General features: G+C 36.0%; 1 protein-coding gene across 1 annotated transcript in view; it reads left to right on the top strand.

Annotated features, from left to right (window-relative positions):
- LOC141458589 (disks large 1 tumor suppressor protein-like) overlaps window positions 1–20,987 on the top strand; it is a 137,928-nt gene that overhangs the window by 112,897 nt on the left and 4,044 nt on the right. The window contains exon 2 of the mRNA XM_074136824.1: window positions 13,372–13,503. Within this exon, the coding sequence (XP_073992925.1) occupies window positions 13,372–13,503 (132 nt within the window). The remainder of the gene's footprint in view (window positions 1–13,371; window positions 13,504–20,987) is intronic.

Raw genomic sequence — 20,987 nt, 5'->3', positions numbered from 1 at the left:
ACTTGGCATTCCCACTTAACTAAATGATTCAGTTTGTCCAAAGAAATGATGCGAACTGTAAAAATGTTGTTTCACGCAATTGAACAGTTCCCAGGTGATAATCTATACTAATTCTTACATTTATCAGTTACCCATCTTGCAACTATTTTATAAAACAACATTTTGTAATTTTCTGGAAAATAGAGGGATATCCATTCGTCTTCTTCAGTTTTGACAGTGGCGAATCCATAAAAAGGGAAATGGGGTAGGAGAGTTTAAATATAGAGAGGGGTAGATATCACCTGGACATTCAGAGAATGAAGAGTGTAAATTTGGTTATTCATTTCTTTGTAAAGGCGAGCTTTTATATTTCCGGCGAGTTCATACCTACATCCGGTTTTTTCGTATTCATTTTACACACTCATTTCCTTCCGTTAAAGAAATGAAAGTTTTTGAGATGTACTGTGAGTTTTTTTTGTTTTTAATCAATTTTCAAGAATAAGTTTTATTTAGGCTGATAAAAGAGAAAAATCACCGCCGTAAGTAACGACATAATCACGTTAGTTTACGTTATGAGACTTCCGGCATTTCCCGGCTAGAAGAGACATTACGCAAAACCTGTGATATGAAAAATTGTGATCTTCATAAAACATAAAAAATAACACTTTTGGTTGCAGTTCCTGGGAGCACTAGATAATAAGAGGACTTATTGCAATCGTATAATCGTATAATATTTTATCGATATTGAGTTTATCGAAATTGGTTTGAGTTTGTCTGTGAGTTAATGTGGTTCAGCATAACTCAAAAGCAGAAAATTCAAATTTTAAAATCGATTTAGGTGCCACCATTAGAGCTGACTTATAAACTTTTTGTAACAAAAAGCATTTGCACTTTACTGAATCGATTTATTTCATTTTAATTATTTCGTAAACATCTTATTCGATTGTTTTTTGTTTTTTTTAACCCTGTAAACTAATTGCACATTTTTGTGTTTTACAAACTATTGTTTCGAACATTTCCATAAAGAAATTCTGGGTGAGGAGGGTGGAGGTGCTCGGGGCTTTCCTCTAAATTCTTATCGTAATTTTGGGACTTTACCAATTATTAAGGATATAAAGGGAAGGGATTAAGCTAAGTGGTTAAGCGTTATCTGGTTTCCAGCGCGTAGATTTGGGGTTCGAATCCAGCTGCCGGCCCTTAGATTTTTTTTCTTCTAAATATGTAATGAAAATTCTAAATTAGATGAACCAATTAGCTTTCAGAAGAAGAGCGTTCGATTATATCCGCCCTAGATTTTTGGCTTCATGTTCAAGAGGCGTCAGTAATTTCCGGTGCGAAGTTAATTTTTTTTAAATTTGGTACAATTGCAATACTTCCTGTAACTAGAGCTAAGCGGAAGTAAAAAAAAAATAATCGTAACAGTTTTATGTTTGCTATTTTATGCAAAAGCATAATTTGGTTTTAACACTTCCGCCAGTTTGAGCACCTGTTACCGGTGGTACTAACTAAAACATCAGGAAGGTAATATTAAACTTGCGAGTAGCTTAGATCGTGCTTCTTATGGAGGCTGAGAGAGAGAGAGATGATGGACCGGTATTTATGATCTCTTCTTCTTAACTGGATGCTGCTGATCCTATTTTATCCTCTGTTTTAGCCTCATCTACCGGTTAACCCGTTTCTGTACTATGTGGGGTAAGCCGGATGTTAATTTGAAGTGTAAATTGACTAAATCTAATTGATTATTTCCTCTTATTTCCCGCGAATTATTTAGAAATCGATTTCAGCCGAAAGAGGTGTGATTCTCCTAAATTTTTCTTTTTACTTGATGTTCAGTGGAAAAGTTTCTATTTGAATAATTTTCTTTTGCTGGGAAATTTCATTTTGAGTGTTTGGGGAGGGGTGAAAACTTGGGAGTGGGGGATTAAGCGGAAGTCGTGTGTGTGTTCACAGCCATTTCCTCCAAATGGTTATTGTAGCCGAGAAAAATTGTCAATATCCATTTAAGTTGTCTCGCCTGGCTATAATGAAATCAGAAAGGACTGTATCAATTCTTCCACCATGGTACTTATCTTCGGCCGCCCGAAAGAAAGAATATCAAGAAAAATAGAATCCCATTGTTAGCTTCTTTGACAGGAGTTGGGGCTTAAAAAGAAAAAAACCATTTCTCTTATTTAATTTGGAATCGGCCACCTAGAGGGTGTTCTGGAACAGCATCTCTTCTTCAGCACCATCACCCCACCCACCCCAGTCTTTCTTCCATGCGGCCAGATAGCATTTCAGTGTACATTCTCTCCGATAGTTGGAAGGGTGTGGACTTGCCGTACGTCATAGCCAATCAAAATGTTATGATTGGTAGTGCATAGTAGCTGGGCCCGGAGGCAACCAATGGAAACAGAGAGTAAGTACCCTACCACTTCTGATTCTCACCCCCACCACCACCAACACCATTTCTCTCGTATCAGTCCAGTCAGTCAGCCAGACCAGACAGTGTGCCTTGGTTACGTAAGCTAGAATTGAAAGCCAATGGAGTATGTCAAAATTATCTGTTGATTTTACAATGGCAAACAACCCCTTTTCCATCTGATCACAGATAGCTATCACATTCGTATGTACACAACCACCCTGGGGGTACTAAAATCGGGTAACAGCCCTCCACCCGAAAAACGGAAGTAGTGGAAATATCAAGTACGTGAAGGAGAGAAATAACAAAAAAATGCCGAAATGGAAAGCTCATCCGGCTTTTTTTACAGTAAACTTGACATTTTTACTAGATCCACACTTTTCAAGGTTCTACAGAGCTGGCCCCTAGGAACTAATCTTTTCTAATCTTGCGGTAGGAGATGGTCAGGAAACAGCCGCTGAATCTGGAACTACTTTGCAAAAGTTAATAGGATAAGACATCCTTCTGCGGTGACGGAAGCCCACATCATCCCAATTTTAAGACTTTGAATATTTTGAAATCGATTGGAAATTTGACTATCGATCTGTAAGGTCGTGATTTAATCTTGAGACCATATATGAATACATTACATTGAATAATGCCCAACAATCGATGTAGGAACGTAGCCTTTAGTAAGTAAGCGGAGGAAGAAAGATTTGATTGAGGAACACTAACACTAGAAACATAAAAAAAAAAGCAAAGTTAGAAAGCGGGGGTGCCCCCATGTATAATAATATAGCGGTAGACGGTGAAGGTCATTCCATAGAAAATACCCCTCTTTACCATTCCAACCAGTCTGGCCAACCCATTTTTTGTATCCCCCCCCTCTAACCACCATTATTGCTTGCCAGCCAATCGAATAGTTTTTGTGTTTCATAGCTTGTAGGATAGAGCCTTTGTGGCGCTACATGACGTCATAACTTGCCCACTAATGTCGTCATTTTCGTCGGTTCGTATATTGTCAAGGTTGATGTATAGTGTTTGCAGTTCATTTTGTAATTATAAGATCGTAACACCATTGGGGTGATTATTACCATAAATTATAGGTCACAGGAAGTCATTCATACTTTTGTCATTAAAAAATTGGTTACACTAATTAAAGTTGAAAAAAAAGTAATCGCCTATTTTTTCTGGCGGAGCTTAACGTCCAACTACCAAATTAAATGTCGTGGACGGTGGCGACTAGCAAACATTACTGTAAATTTCTCATATTAACTATTAAATAAAATCCAAGGCTTAGACCGGGGGAATCGAACCTACTAAACCAACAATACACCTTAGCTTTGCGGGTCTAGCCTATAACCGCCTAACATACTTTACTATAAATTTCTCATATTAACCATTAAATAAAATCCAAGACCTAGACCAGGGGAATCGAACCCACTAAACCAACAATACACCTTAGCTTTGCGGATCTAGCCTATAACCGCCTAACATACTTTACTATAATTTTCTCATATTAACTATTAAATAAAATCCAAGGCTTAGACCGGGGGAATCGAACCTACTAAACCAACAATACACCTTAGCTTTGCGGGTCTAGCCTATAACCGCCTAACATACTTTACTATAAATTTCTCATATTAACTATTAAATAAAATCCAAGGCTTAGACCGGGGGAATTGAACCCACTAAACCAACAATACACCTTAGCTTTGCGGGTCTAGCCTATAACCGCCTACCATACTTTACTATAAATTTCTCATATTAACTATTAAATAAAATCCAAGGCTTAGACCGGGGGAATTGAACCCACTAAACCAACAATACATCTTAGCATTGCGGGTCTAGCCTATCACCGCTCGGCTACAGTGGCTTCGTTGGCTTGTATTGGGCTTCGAGTTTGTTTTTAGACATAACCTGAGATTTTTTTTTCTCTGATGGCTAAGCCATATTATGACCTAGGTACACTTGGGACATATCGGACCCTTAATTACATTGATTAAAAATTTAATATTTCACGATATATTGCCCCAATCAATTCTGTTATTAACAAGTTAATTTTAATGAGCTTCCAATGATTAGAATTGAATTATCCCATGATTTTAGCAGCAAATATAATTATTAAATTTAATTTAATGTGAGTAGAAGGGGCAATTTTGATTAAAATAATTGTTACCAACTTAAATTTATTGGCTTATTAAAATTTGTATGGTATAATGTAAATTACAGTTGGTGAAGGTTAATATAAGTCATTTACAGTCTGAAGCCTGTTTTATAATTATGTTCAGTATAAGTTTCGAACCATGCAGAGTCCACTTTCAGAAGTAAATGTTAATTAATTAAAGTTAATTGGTTTTTAATACAATAAGTGATATTTTATTTTTCTAGCCATTGGGAGTCTCGTTAGAGTGTTTTTATTGGAAGGGGGCCTCAGTGATCGTAGCAATTCCACAGGAAACATGGAAAACAGAGTAGCGGCACCCGCTAGTCGGGATCGATCTAACTCCAGGCAGTTTGTGTGTTTGGTGGATATTGTCCTAAATAGGAACGTTTTTTCTTCAAAATAACCAACAATCGTCATCATTCCCAAGGTTTTTCACTTTCCCAACACCCGTTCAGAATTCTCGGTCAAGTTCTAACATGATTTTTTGTTTTTCCTTTAGTTTATCTTCTTAAAATTCCTTCCTTCATAAGAATGATTGCTGTTCATAAAAATCTTTCAAAAATCAAAGATATCGATACAAAAAAAAAAAAAAACTATTTGCAGACTGAGAAAAACTAACGATTTTCTCTTAACACGGTTTAAGTTCGAAACGGGATAGAGCATCCGTTTTTTCTAAACCGGAAATATTAGTTTTGAAACCCCCTAAGTAAAAAACACGTGTTTGATAGCATACCGAAAACGGAAATATTAAAGATTTGACGAATTGTGGTCTCCTGTATGTGTGATGCGCGAAAACGGAAAAGCGCCGGTAGATAACTGATTAAATAAACGGAAGTGACAATAAAGTTCTGGACAAAATTTATCAACCGGAAGTACCCATTTACTGAGCGAATCCTTTCTTTCTACGTCTCCAACGATTCTTTCCAAACTTGGTGTACTCTAAGAGATCTACTTATAATCAAAAAGTGAATATAATATAATGAATAAAAAGTGAATATAAGTGAATATAATATAATGAATAAAAAGTGAATATAAGTGAATATAATATAATGAATAAAAAGTGAATATAAGTGAATATAATATATGAATAAAAAGGGAATATAAGTGAATATAATATAATGAATAAAAAGTGAATATAAGTGAATATAATATAATGAATAAAAAGTGAATATAATATAATGAATAAAAAGTGAATATCGGCGCTTAATGAACAAGCTGTCGATGCGCCGGAAAAAATAAAAATTAAAGATTTGACATTTTGACTTGATGACTTCACTACCATGAGCTTTTTTTTTTTAATGCAATAAGCTTTTTTTCAGGTAAATCATACACCGGAAGTTGCTGGTTTACTGAATCGAATTTTTTTCCTTCAGTTTTTCTATTTAGAAACGGGTCAGCACTGTGGATCCCCTGGGTTCAAATCCAACTACAGGCCGTTAGATTTTTCTCCTTCTAAGAGCTTCTTATAGCTCACTGAACGGTCTTCTTTGTTACGAGAGAACACTGTTCAGAGAGGCCAATCCGTGGGTATTTATTATTTCAAATTGGGTTTTTGCGGAAGTGCCAATACTAAATTGTCGTAAAAGAAAGATTGCATTTGTTTTGATCCACTTCCTGTTTAATTAAACTCTTCCCCCCCCGCAAACAGGAAAATCAAATATATTAGAAACAGGAAATAAAGAAGATAAAAAAAAAAGTCCTCATCACTTTTTTCTAAATAAGTTTTCCACTTTCCATCCGACGGAAGTATTTGCAATTTAAACAAAAAAAAAATTAATGCAGATCACGTCCTTTGGAGCAAATTCATCCCACATTTTCCTCTAAACTTCCTTCCTTCAACAACGATTTTCCTTTCCTTTTGGATCACAATTCATTATTCAGAAGAAAATTAAATCAAGAAAACCTGTCGGCATTCCATTTTCTTTTTCTTTTGGATATCCGTCATTTAATGATTTTGTTTTTTTCTTAGTTTATCGAATTATCCAAGCCAAATGGAATCTCCTCCTCACAGTTTTCTTAATTAACTTAAATATCGGGTACTTTCTTAAAAAAAAAGTTGGAACTTATTTTGTCGTACACAATTTGGTGAGAGCGTTTCCGGTGAGGGCGCTCTATGGTAAGTCCTGCTTCATTGTAATGTTCCGCTTAAGTGAGAGGAGGGAAAAAAATATCTAATTTTGTAATAAAACAGTGTGTATGAGAGAGATAGAGAACGCTAAAAAAAAATTCTGAAACACGTTTGCACAAACCACTTAAAACACATCCAGCTTGTATTTTTTTTTAACAGGTGTGCTGCTGCTACATTAGCGAAGGTAATCAAATTCAGTGCTGCCAACTTCCAGTTCTAGGTAACACGCTTTACCGCCATCTCTTGAGAGATTTGGATAATGCAGTTTGGTTTTTCTTCTTTATAATTCTCTTTCTTTCTCTCCTCGTCTTCCCTCCTCCGTTACCCCTCCAACACTTTCCACCTCCAGGGACAGAATTTTCACTAAAAATAAAAGCCAAAAAATAGATTAAATTTTCTCTCATGTTGTTCTCTCCGTTTTATTTATTTATTTTTTATCTCTTCTCCTCGCTTAATTGTAGATCCTGTGTTTTCCCATCCTCTTATATTTTCAGTTTTGTTTTAAACAAAATACCATTTCACTAAAAGCTTCTATTTTTTTAAAAATACTTTTTTCATTCACTTCCGCTAAAAGAAAGTATGGCGATCGAGTCTAATTTTTCCTGGAAATAAGTTCTGCAACCATTCCATAGGAACCGGAACAGAACTTTGGGGTAAAATAACGACTGAAAGTATCACATAGATTGGAACGGTTAACGTGAACACATGCTTTGATGGAATTATGGAATTATATGTGTTAGGAAACCAAGGAAAAGTAAAGTAAAGTAATGCCTATTTTATCAGGCGGGCTTTACGTCCAACTACCAAATTAGGTGTCGTGGGCGGAGGCTACTGTAAATTCTTTTATTTACCATTAAATAAAATCGAACCCACTAAACCAACGATACATCTGAGCTTTGCGGGTCTAGCCTATAACCGCCTAACTTGCTTTACTATAAATTTCTCATATTAACCATTAAATAAAATCGAACCCACTAAACCAACAATACATCTTAGCTTTGCGGGTCTAGCCTATAACCGCCTAACATACTTTACTGTAAATTTCTCTTATTAACCATTAAATAAAATCGAACCCACTAAACCAACAATACATCTTAGCTTTGCGGGTCTAGCCTATAACCACCTAACATACTTTACTGTAAATTTCTCTTATTAACCATTAAATAAAATCGAACCCACTAAACCAACAATACATCTTAGCTTTGCGGGTCTAGCCTATAACCGCCTAACATACTTTACTGTAAATTTCTCATATTAACCATTAAATAAAATCGAACCCACTAAACCAACAATACATCTTAGCTTTGCGGGTCTAGCCTATAACCGCCTAACATACTTTACTGTAAATTTCTCTTATTAACCATTAAATAAAATCGAACCCACTAAACCAACAATACATCTTAGCTTTGCGGGTCTAGCCTATAACCGCCTAACATACTTTACTGTAAATTTCTCTTATTAACCATTAAATAAAATCGAACCCACTAAACCAACAATACATCTTAGCTTTGCGGGTCTAGCCTATAGCCGCCTAACATACTTTACTATAAATTTCTCATATTAACCATTAAATAAAATCCAAGACCTAGACACCGGGAATCGAACCCACTAAACCAACAATACATCTTAGCTTTGCGGGTCTAGCTTATAACCGCTCGGCTACCTTGGTGGAAACCAAGTTTATATATTCTTTGGATGGGCTATTAAACTTAATGAAAGCAAGTCTCAAAACCTCACCTTCACTCTTCGGCGCATTACTCCTCCTCCAGTCATCTATAACCTAAACACCTCTACCAGTAGTGAAGGTTGCCCTTTACCTTGGGCTTTACTTAGACCCGAAGACTTTCTTGGAACCAAGAACAGAACTGAACATACGCTATCGGCTACTTGAAAGATTCTTAGACGACAGATTAAAACTCTCTCTGGACAACAAAAGACTAATTTCTACTTCTATTTTGAAACCCATCTGGGCGTATATAATAAAGCTGTGGGGTTCATCCAAACGCTCCAATCTTCAAAGGATTCAATCTCTACAATCTAAAATACTTCGAACTATCGTAAACGCTCCTTTTTATGTCTCCAACCTGACCTTAACATTCCTTTTGTCACCACAAGTTGCTAAAACAAGATACAGAAAACTCCACTTCAGCCTGCAATCTCATATAAATCCTCTTGCTCAAAATCTTTCTTCTAGAACTCTTCCTGACAACCCGGACAAGACGCCTTAAAAGACAGTGGCATCGTGATCTCCTCTCCAGTGAAGAGAGTGGTTAACCATCTAATTTGGGACTGTTACCACTGGGTAACTTCTCCACTCGAATACTTCTGATATTCATTGTTACTCAGTTATCACTGTTACTTATAGCGCTAACGCGCTGATTGTAGCATAAAAAAATGCAAAAAAAAAAATTATGTTCTTTATCAAAGGAATAAAGGAAACACAACTCCTTAAGGACGATCTTATATCCACGTACCACAATCAATCAGCAAAATGTGCTTTTTTCTAGTACTTTTCAATTTAATAAAATTTGATCGAAATCGTTTCGACGTTTTAAAATTATTTACGATAATAATTCAATCATTGATTCTTTTTATAAGATGAATCTTTTACAAATTAATTAAAAATTCGATTAACTTTTGAGTAATTACTGTATTTTTAATTAATATAATAATTGATTCTCACGTTATTTTAATAAAGAGAAAATAGATATCCCCATATTTTTCAGTACATTTGGTTCTTCACTGGGGGAAAAAACCAACCTGATCTCCACTTTAATCTGAAGTTCCGGCTTACTGCAGCGACACTGGTGTTCTTATCGGAAACCCTCTTACACAAATGAAGGGCATTAGATAAAATCCCTTCCTAAATTAGGGTTAAAGATATAAGCCAAGTGAAGGGTTGAGCCTTCCTTTTTTTTTTGCTTTTACACACATATATATAATTAGAAACCACTCCAAAGAGATCTTGTGGGGGGTACTCTAAAGTAGAACAGGGAGGGTGTAGATAAAAATGGGATTTGCAACTTGAGGCTCAATTCTTGGTGACTAGGTTTTTCTGTTACTATTTCAATATATTTTTTTTACTACTCAAAATTTTCTGCTTTTCCTTAATCTGTCTTGTAAAATTCTTTGTAAAACCGTTCGCGGAGGTAGTCTTACAAGTAAGGTTACATTGCAATATAATGTACGGTTTTACAAACTGTTTAATGTTGGTAAGAAATAAATTTAACTCAAATAGGTACCACTTCGAGCGGTTATAGGCTAGACCTGCAAAGCTAAGATGTATTGTTGGTTTAGTGGGTTCGATTCCCGGTGTCTAGGTCTTGGATTTTATTTAATGGTTAATATGAGAAATTTATAGTAAAGTATGTTAGGCGGCTATAGGCTAGACCCGCAAAGCTAAGATGTATTGTTGGTTTAGTGGGTTCGATTCCCGGTGTCTAGGTCTTGGATTTTATTTAATGGTTAATATGAGAAATTTATAGTAAAGTATGTTAGGCGGCTATAGGCTAGACCCGCAAAGCTAAGATGTATTGCTGGTTTAGTGGGTTCGATTCCCCTGGTCTAGGTCTTGGATTTTATTTAATGGTTAATATGAGAAATTTATAGTAAAGTATGTTAGGCGGCTATAGGCTAGACCCGCAAAGCTAAGATGTATTGTTGGTTTAGTGGGTTCGATTCCCGGTGTCTAGGTCTTGGATTTTATTTAATGGTTAATATGAGAAATTTATAGTAAAGTATGTTAGGCGGCTATAGGCTAGACCCGCAAAGCTAAGATGTATTGTTGGTTTAGTGGGTTCGATTCCCGGTGTCTAGGTCTTGGATTTTATTTAATGGTTAATATGAGAAATTTATAGTAAAGTATGTTAGGCGGCTATAGGCTAGACCCGCAAAGCTAAGATGTATTGCTGGTTTAGTGGGTTCGATTCCCCTGGTCTAGGCCTTGGATTTTATTTAATGGTTAATATGAGAAATTTTATAGTAAAGTATGTTAGGCGGCTATAGGCTAGACCTGCAAAGCTAAGATGTATTGTTGGTTTAGTGGGTTCGATTCCCGGTGTCTAGGTCTTGGATTTTATTTAATGGTTAATATGAGAAATTTATAGTAAAGTATGTTAGGCGGCTATAGGCTAGACCCGCAAAGCTAAGATGTATTGCTGGTTTAGTGGGTTCGATTCCCCCAGTCTAGGTCTTGGATTTTATTTAATGGTTAATATGAGAATTTTATAGTAAAGTATGTTAGGCGGCTATAGGCTAGACCCGCAAAGCTAAGATGTATTGCTGATTTAGTGGGTTCGATTACCCCAGTCTAGGTCTTGGATTTTATTTAATGGTTAATATGAGAATTTTATAGTAAAGTATGTTTGCTAGTCGCCTCCGTCTACGACACCTAATTAGGTGAAAAAATTGCTATTGCTATTTTACTCTTACTAAATATAACTCAAATTTTAAAATAAATTTGTGAGTTAAAACGTTGAAAATATTAGTAAGAGCAAGTGTTGTGAGTTCCACTTGCAGCGACGTCACCAATATTATAAATATTAATAAATAAAATATAAGAAAAGTATTACGGAAGGTGTATTGTGGAATTTAATAAGTCATCTCCAGAGAGGTAACGGAATAGACTCATTGCTCACATTCGCCAATGGTTATAGCTTCCCGCATTTTTTCCCCGCCATTTTCTTCCCCTACTGTTCTTATTCACAGCTCAAGGAGTGAATGAAATTAAAATTCCAATAATTCCCCCCTCCCCCCACGTTATCTTTGAAATGATGTAGGTAGGTTTCAAACTTTGCGGAAGTATTGAATCGATTTTTCAGTATCTCAAAATAATTCGCTTGTGGGCACTTCTTGACAAGGATATGGTTGGGGGCTATCATATCTAAAGGTCCATTTTTGGGCTTATTATCTTGATTAATATTAATCTGACCAAATCTGGTGATAATTAATGGACCGGAAGTGCATTCTAATAAATTCGATTTTTTTTTTTTTTGGCGCATCAACAGCTGAGGTCATTAGCGCCCGGAGCTTTTTCCAGTGCACTGCCGGCCTCCGGACAGTGTTCTCTCGTTACAGACAACACTGTCCATCACCGGACAGTGAGCTGTAAGAAGCTCCTAGGAAGAGAAAATCTAAGGGCTAGCTGCTGGATTCGAAAATTACGTAAACTGTGCTCAGTGGCAGTTGTGTGAGTGTGTTCAAGTCAGATGTTGCGGTGTGTGTGTAAGTAAGAGATTTACTGAATAAACATTGAGGGATTCACCACGACCACAGCCATCACAGATAAAATAACAACGCTCTCCTGCTACGTTCAGCCTTCCCATTCTCTTCAAGTTTCCTTGATTAATTCTTTAACATTAATTTCTCACCATGAATCCCAATGCCTCTCTCTCCTGGTATAATGTTCCTCTAAAAAAACTTTTTTTTTTTTAGAGGCGGGCGTCTCTCTTTTGCCGAGGATGCCTGCCCCCAGTGATAAGTAAAGTTTATCATGTATTATCTTGAATAGGGATGTGGCATAAGTTTGTCGTTGTTTTCCTAAAAGAGAAAGTTACTCTAAGGGTGCGGCGGCTTTTCCCTACCGACTTCCGGCCGTTCATCCATAAGTGTACACGCATGAGAAGCGAGGGGTGTGAGGGGGAGGAAGAGGAAGTTATAAGTTTTCATTGTGGTAGTTTGTTTCATGATTCCTACCACGTTTGCTAGTTCAGATGTTGAAAATACCCTCACTAAATTCCCGCCAGGCGGCCCCTAACTCTTGGGCCCCCTCCGGGGAGGAGAACTTATGTTCGATAGTAACAGACTCTCCACTTGTAACCTCTCATGTGTACTTGTTTGGTTGGGAGTAATTGGAAAGTTTGGCATAAACCTTAAATAACCTCTTTGTAATACTAACTTTATGGGCTAAATACCACGCACAATGTTTAGAAAATTTAAATAATCTCTATGGTAAGATTTCGACGGGTGTACAAGAAGAAAGTTCGAAATTTATAGATAAGATACATACATTCAAAGTACATACGAGGACTCGTAAGGACTTAATTGGAGTTTCAATCCATGCTATCAAAGTTATTTATTTACATGACGCAATAATTGGGGGTAAAAAACCCCAGCGGTTTTCAAGCGTATTTACGAAGCGTGTTTTTTTTTTAAAAAGTACCGTTTTGAAATTTGGCCGCTGCAGTGCTGTGGTCGGCATGTGGCGCATGCGCTCTGTATATCTATATCTGTCAGGAAGAAACCAGACGCTATTACGGAAACATTATGGAACACGTTTGTTCGTAAGTGTTTAAAAAGCCTCTCTCTCGATTGAGTATCTCGCCAACTGTGAAGAGCTTTAACCTCATCCAATGATGATTCTTTCAACGCTACTCATCGCGAATCAAGAATTTGGCATGGCTCACTACAATACTCAACATCATCGTATCAACTCTTGGCTCCTATATTCTCTTTTTTTCCCTCTTCGGCTTGCCGCACATCACTTCGTCGGAAGTGATTATTTTATTCACACACCTCAAAGCAGTTACTTCCGGGTGTAAACTCAAAACCGGATAATCTAAAATACCTTCTCTTGCCTAAGAGGAAGTAATAAAAAATGAGGGAAACCCTCCATTCTCCATGAGGAACCATCGTCATGTTTCCAATTGCCTTATTGTTTCATTTATCCCTTACACCCGTATTTATGAACTAAAGTTTTTTGATTTCTTTTTTTTGCAGAAGCTCATCGAGCTTTGGAGCTTCTGGAAGACTATCACTCTAAGCTGACCAAGCCACAGGATAAGCAGCTCCGACTCGCCATAGAAAGGGTTATCAGGATATTCAAATCTAGGCTCTTCCAAGCATTATTAGGTAGGTCAGAGTTTTTTTTTTATAGATTTAATAATTTTATTTGTAATTCTTTATTATTTATTTATTTATTTTACAACTGTAATTAATTGCAATAAGCCAATGTAATTGTAATGTCCATGTATACGGATATACGTATATGCATATACGAGGGTCGTTTGAAAAGTCCGTGCAAAAATAAAAACTACTTAATTTTTTGGGGTAAACCTTTTTTATTTTTCAACATAGTCTCCTTTTAGGCTTATACACTTCGTCCAACGCTGCTCTAGTTTGTTGATCCCTTCCGAATAATAGGATTTGTCCAAGTCTGAAAAATAACCATTCGTTTCTGCAATCACCTCCTCGTTTGAATAAAATCTTTTTCCCGCCAGCCATTTCTTCATATTGGGGAACAAATAGTAGTCCGAGGGAGCCAAGTCTGGAGAATAGGGGGGATGTGAAACGAGTTGGAACCCTGTTTCCATTAATTTTGCGACCACAACTGCTGAGGTGTGAGCTGGTGCGTTGTCGTGATGGAAAAGGACTTTTTTTGTGGGCCAATCGTGGGCGTTTTTCTTGCAGCTCGGTTTTCAAACGGTCCAATAACGATGAATAATATGCACCTGTAATAGTTTTACCCTTTTCCAGATAGTCGATGAGGATTATTCCTTGCGGATCCCAAAAGACAGTCGCCATAATCTTTCCGGCCGAAGGAACGGTCTTCGCCTTTTTTGGCGCAGATTCCCCCTTGGTAACCCATTGTTTAGATTGTTCTTTGGTCTCAGGAGTGTAGTGATGTATCCATGTTTCATCCACAGTGACGAAACGACGCTTAAAGTCCTGCGGATTCTTCTGGAACAGCTGCAAACCGTCCTTGCAACACTTCACATGATTTCGTTTTTTGTCAAGCGTGAGCAATCGCGGCACCCATCTTGCGGATAGCTTTGTCATGTCCAAATGTTGATGCAGAATATTATGTACCCGTTCATTCGAGATGCCCACAGCACTAGCAATCTCACGCACCTTCACTCTTCTGTCATCCATCACCATATCATGGATTTTATCAATGATTTCTGGAGTAGTAACCTCAACAGGGCGTCCAGAACGTTCAGTGTCACTTGTGCCCATATGGCCACTCCGAAAATTTTGAAACCACTTATAAACTGTTCTAATCGAAGGTGCAGAGTCACCATAATGTTTATTAAGCTTCTCTTTAGTCTCCTGAGGCGTTTTGCCTTTCATAAAGTAGTGTTTAATCATCACACGAAATTCTTTTTCGTCCATTTTTTGAAAATCACTCGACTTCCTCGATTCAAACGAATGCCAAACACAAAGACATAGACCGATCTGGCTGAAACTTGGTGTGTGTTCTTCCAAGAGATGCTACTAACTAAACATAACCTCGATACGCGCCAGTGGTGCTATCTCTCTGACTTTGCACGGACTTTTCAAACGACCCTCGTAAATACACACATGTGCACCCAGAGTGGAATGAACGACGACCATCCAATGATGGAAGCCGTTAGTTCTCTCAGGTTGGCAAGCTTACACAGCCACCATCCTAGGAGGAGATCGGCGATATATGTTGAGGTAGTCGCATGATCATCGCCGCTTTAGTATGCGATGTGGAATTGAAGGAAGTGCTAGTAGTAGACATATTGTGGATCAAAGGGACTGTTTAGATTTGAGTGGAGTTTTCTGTATCGAGATTGGGGCTATTTCCAGAGACGAGAGGAATATTTAGATCAGAGTGTATAGTATGATTGGAGACGTAGAAGGAAGCGTTAACCACTGTTCTTAGAATTTTAGACTAAGGTTTGAAGTCGGTTGATGTTCGATTTTTTTTTTTTTTAGGACTTCCGTAGAGTTGTATTCCGTACGTCCATATTGGGGCAAGTAGGGCGGTATAGAACGGTTCTCTTTTGCTCTTCAGGATCAGGATCTGTAATTCATATCACTTTTTATTGATCACTTATTCTTGCGCTGGATCACTCCCCTGTTTTCCTGGTATCCATCCACTTATGGCCGCACCCGACATCGGAAACTACTGCAACCTCTCTCTCTTTCAGCAAAATAAGGTACCTTCCTTCCTGGTTATTTTTCACCACCTCAATCCAAAATTTTCTCCCAATTTGTGAAAAGAATTTGAAATAATCTGTAGCATTGATGGTAGTGCTAAATCGATTCTTCATTCGACCACTTTTCTTTCTTTTTTTTAGATCAAAAAGCCACCGAAAAAGGGCACGTCTGCAAAGAGGCAATCAAAGCCTGTTAAGAATCCATTCTAAATTTCCCTTATTATCCTTGCCAATAAATCCTCCATTTATTGGCTTCATCCAAACGCAGAACAATAACTGGCTTTAGTTTGTGGAACGGATCTGTTCACAAATATTGTGGGTGAATTGCATGCAAGAATAATAACTTACTTTCATCATAGCATTAGTTATTTATTAGTTGGTAACTTATTTATTGAACTACAAAAACTTTACCTTCTCTCTCTCTCTGTTCCGTTGAACAAAGCAAATTGTTCTTCCCTAATAATAGATCGTTTTCCATGAAATCTATAAATAGCACAATACAATAGCTTGCTCTTACTAAGTTTTAGGCAAGTGCAATCATGCTAACTTTACAAAATTGAGGTCCATGATTGAGGAAAAGTGAAAAATTATTTGTATTAAACATCCGAAATCCAAAACTATTAAAAATTTAAATTTTTCTTTGAAACTACGCATTAATTGTACTCATGTTAACCGCCATCTATTATTTGGGAAAATTTTCCCTGGGGAATTCGATTAAGGGAACTTCCGGAGGAAGTGGAGGTTAGGATAACTAGTACATAAACGCTTTATTACATACTTGTTGATCCATTAATTTTCTTAGGGAAAACGCGTGTTTCTGCGGAAAATGGATACTCGTGAGTAGTGATTTGTTTTGCATTTTTAAAAGTAAAGTAATCGCCTATTTTCTGCAGGCGTGGCTTAACATCCATCTACCAATTAGGTGTCGTGGACGGAGGCGACTAGCAAACATACTTTACTGTAAATTTCTCATATTAACTATTAAATAAAATCCAAGACTTAGAGATAGGGAATCGAATCCACTAAACCAACAATACATCTTAGCTTTGCGGGTCTAGCCTATAACCAACTGACACGCTTTACTATAAATTTCTCATAATAACCATTAAATAATATCCAAAACTTAGACTGGGAATCGAACCGACTAAACCAACAATACATCTTAGCTTTGCGGGTCTAGCCTATAACCGCTCGGCTACCGTGCCGCCTGTTTTGCATTATTATTTCGATATTATGTGCTTTAAATTTACTATTTGGATTTTTTTTTTAAAAGTAAGAATTAAATTAAAATTGAAAATTTCAAAATCGTAGTTTGAAAAAAAATATGCAAGTTAGAACATGAAGAATTTTAGGAAGAGAAAGTCGTATGAGTATGAAAAACCAGTCCTTTTTTCGAGAAGGTAGCACAAAGAATGCAAAAAAGTTTTTCATTTATTCATTTATTTATTTTTGGATAAATTCCAACGTTCTTTGATTGTCCCTATCGCTTATCTGACCCTCTTGGAAAGGTTGTTGAGTTTTCCGTCTGCCCCCCCCACTTAAAAAACAAGTTTTCCATACTAGTTTTCTCACTCTTTTCTTTTCCCCTTCATTCTTTCGTCATAGATTTATTTGTAATTTATTTTTAATTAAAATATTTTTCTTTCCTACCCCCTCAACACCAGGTTTAGGATGTTTCCAATTTCTGTGAACGAGACTACCACCAACCAGACAAATTTTTCGTAAAGAATTTCCACAGAAAATAGACTTTTAATGTATGAACTACCGCTCTCCCGTCTGTGACACCTAATTTTTGTTGTTGCACGTTTAGCTCCGCCAGAATATAAAGCATTCGTCGATTACCAAGGAATTTTGAATCAAATATTTTCGACATTTAATCAAACTTGTACTCGTACCATTATTACATACTGCTTGTTAAATGAATGAGCCTGTTATTCTTTCATTTAATCAAACATACATAGTACATATTATCATTTAATACATTTAATCAAACTGGTACCATTATTACATACTGCTTGTTAAATGAATGAGCCTGTTATTCTTTCATTTAATCAAACATACATTCATATAATCATTTAATACATTTAATCAAATTGGTACCATTATTACATACTGCTTGTTAAATGAATGAGCCTGTTATTCTTTCATTTAATCAAACATACATAGTACATATTATCATTTAATACATTTAATCAAACTGGTACCATTATTACATACTGCTTGTTAAATGAATGAGCCTGTTATTCTTTCATTTAATCAAACATACATTCATATAATCATTTAATACATTTAATCAAATTGGTACCATTATTACATACTGCTTGTTAAATGAATGAGCCTGTTATTCTTTCATTTAATCAAACATACATTCATATAATCATTTAATACATTTAATCAAATTGGTACCATTATTACATACTGCTTGTTAAATGAATGAACCAGTTATTCTTGCACATTTATTTTTATGGAAGAACCAATCAGTTTCTTGGCAGAAATCATGCGTAGAATTAGTAGCAAAGCTTCTTAGGAAGGGGTAGAGGTTAAGGACATTTCAGGAACAGATGCTCCGTCTTGGGAGGTTTTTTTTTCTTGCGGCAAGAAGCATCTGGGAATGCCAATTATCTATTCGGAGTTCCCAGCTAGGTTATAGGTAGGAATTTTATTCGCTGGCAAACCGAAGGTCTGCCTGGATAAAATAATGTAAAACATGATCGTTACAGTTAATCTTGTTCTAAGAACAGAATGAATCTTTCAAAAAGAGAATCACCCACTTCAATATGTTTACCAAGAATATGAGTAGAAGCTTCCTCCGGTTGCTGGATTTTATAGCTTCGTCAGTGGGTTGGCTGTAGAGATCCCGGAGTACTGCTGTAAAATGTTGGCGGAAGGAGTTAAGTGCTGAAGGCTGCAGTCAGTATCAATGTGTTGGTGTGTGTGTACGCGCGTTGGTTTGTATAAACGGGCTCAGGGTTCAAGTGTTAGTAAAGCTACGACGAGGAGAGTAGCGGGGAGAACTCAGGTGGCTGAGACCTAGACATCAACATCTTTAAGTGATCCCCGAAGTAGAAGCACACGCATCTATATCTGCAACACTTACGTGTATAGCGTACGTACAACCATCTCCAGAACTTATGCACAGCGCTGTGCATTTCCGTTTTTCTTTACACGACCACTTCCTCTAATATTGAGATATCTGTATCTCCGGTCTTATTAGTGATAGACCTGCGAGAATCTGTAGAATTATAGTATTCTTTTACCTTAACATTTGTGCAAAACTACAGCTTTCTATCTCAATTTTTGGAAAAGATATAGGGCAGTTAATTTTGAGATTTTCTTCATTTTCTTTATATTTAAAATTGCTGTATCTCCGGTCTTATTAATGATAGACCTGCGATAATCTGTACAATTAATGTACTCTTTTACCTTAACATTTGTCCAATACTACAGCTTTCTATCTCAATTTTTGAAAAAGATATAGGGTAGGAAATGTTGAGATTTTCTTCATTTTCTTTATATTTAGAATTGCTGTATCTCCGGTCATATTAATGATAGACCTGCGATAATCTGTACAATTAAAGTACTCTTTTACCTTAACATTTGTCCAATCTACAGCTTTCTATCTCAATTTTTGAAAAAGATATAGGGCAGGAAATTTTGAGATTTTGTTCATTTTCTTTATATTTAGAATTGCTTTATCTCCGGTCATATTAGCGATAGACCTGCGAGAATCAGTACAATTAAAGTATTCTTTTACCTTAACATTTGTGCAAAACTACAGCTTTCTATCTCAATTTTTGAAAATGATATAGGGCAGGTAACTTTGAGATTTTGTTCATTTTCTTTATATTTAAAATTGCTGTATCTCCGGTCTTATTAGTGATAGACCTGCGATAATCTGTAGAATTATAGTACTCTATTACCTTAACGTTTGTGCAAAACTACAGCTTTCTATCTCAATTTTTGAAAAAGATATAGGGCAGGAAATTTTTAGATTTTGTTCATTTTCATTATATTTAAAATTTCTGTATCTCTGGTCTCATTATTGATAGACCTGCGATAATCTGTAGAATTATAGTACTCTTTTAGCTTAACATTTGTGCAAAACTACAGCTTTCTATCACAATTTTTGAAAAAGATGTAGGGTAGGAAATTTTGAGATTTTGTTCATTTTCTTTATATTTAAAATTGCTGTATCTCCGGTCTTATTAGTGATAGACCTGCGATAATCTGTAGAATTATAGTACTCTTTTAGCTAACCATTTGTGCAAAACTACAGCTTTCTATCTTAATTTTTGAAAAAGATATAGGGCAGGAATTTCTGAGATTTTGTTCATTTTCTTTATATTTAGAATTGCTGTATCTCCGGTCTTATTAGTGATAGACCTGCGAGAATCTGTTGAATTATAGTACTCTATTACCTTAACATTTGTGCAAAACTACAGCTTTCTATCTCAATTTTTGAAAACGATATAGGGCAGGAATTTTTAAGATTTTGTTCATTTTCTTTATATTTAAAATTGCTGTTTCTCGGGTCTTATTAATGATAGACCTCCGATAATCTGTAGATCTATAGTACTCTTTTAGCTTAACATTTGTGCAAAGCTACATCTTTCTATCTCAATTTTTGAAAAAGATATAGGGCAGGAAATTTTGAGATTTTGTTCATTTTCTTTATATTTAAAATTGCTGTATCACCGGTCTTATTAATGATAAACCTGCGATAATCTGTACAATCAAAGTACTCTTTTACCTTAACATTTGCCCAATAATAGAGCTTTCTATCTCAATTTTTGAAAAAGAGATAGGGCAGGAAATATTGAGATTTTGTTCATTTTCTTTATTTTTAAAATTGCTGTTTCTCCGGTATTATTATTGATAGACCTGCGATAATCTGTAGAATTATAGTACTCATTTAGCTTAACGTTTGTGCTAAACTACAGCTTTCTATCTCAATTTTTGAAAAAGATATAGGGCAGGAAATTTTGAGATTTTGTTCATTTTCTTTATATTTAGAATTGCTGTATCTCCGGTCTTATTAGTGATAGACCTGCGAGAATCTGTAGAATTATAGTACTCTATGACCTTAACGTTTGTGCAAAACTACAGCTTTCTATCTGAATTTTTGAAAAAGATATAGGGCAGAAAATTTTGAGATTTTGTTCATTTTCTTTATATTTAAAATTGCTGTATCTCCGGTCTTATTAATGATAAACCTGCGATAATCTGTAGAATTAAAGTACTCCTTTACCTTAACATTTGTGCAAAACTACAGCTTTCTATCTCAATTTTTGAAAAAGATGTAGGGCAGGAAATTTTGAGATTTTGTTCATTTTCTTTATATTTAAAATTGCTGTATCTCCGGTCTTATTAGTGATAGACCTGCGATAATATGTAGAATTATAGTACTCTTTTAGCTTAACATTTGTGCAA

This window comes from Rhodnius prolixus, unplaced genomic scaffold (assembly GCF_049639745.1).
Source record: "Rhodnius prolixus isolate KJV_2025 unplaced genomic scaffold, Rpr scaffold_5, whole genome shotgun sequence".
Classification (NCBI taxonomy): Eukaryota; Metazoa; Arthropoda; class Insecta; order Hemiptera; family Reduviidae; genus Rhodnius; species Rhodnius prolixus.
Note: the sequence above shows the minus strand (reverse complement) of the source record. Positions and strands in the feature narration are given on the sequence as shown.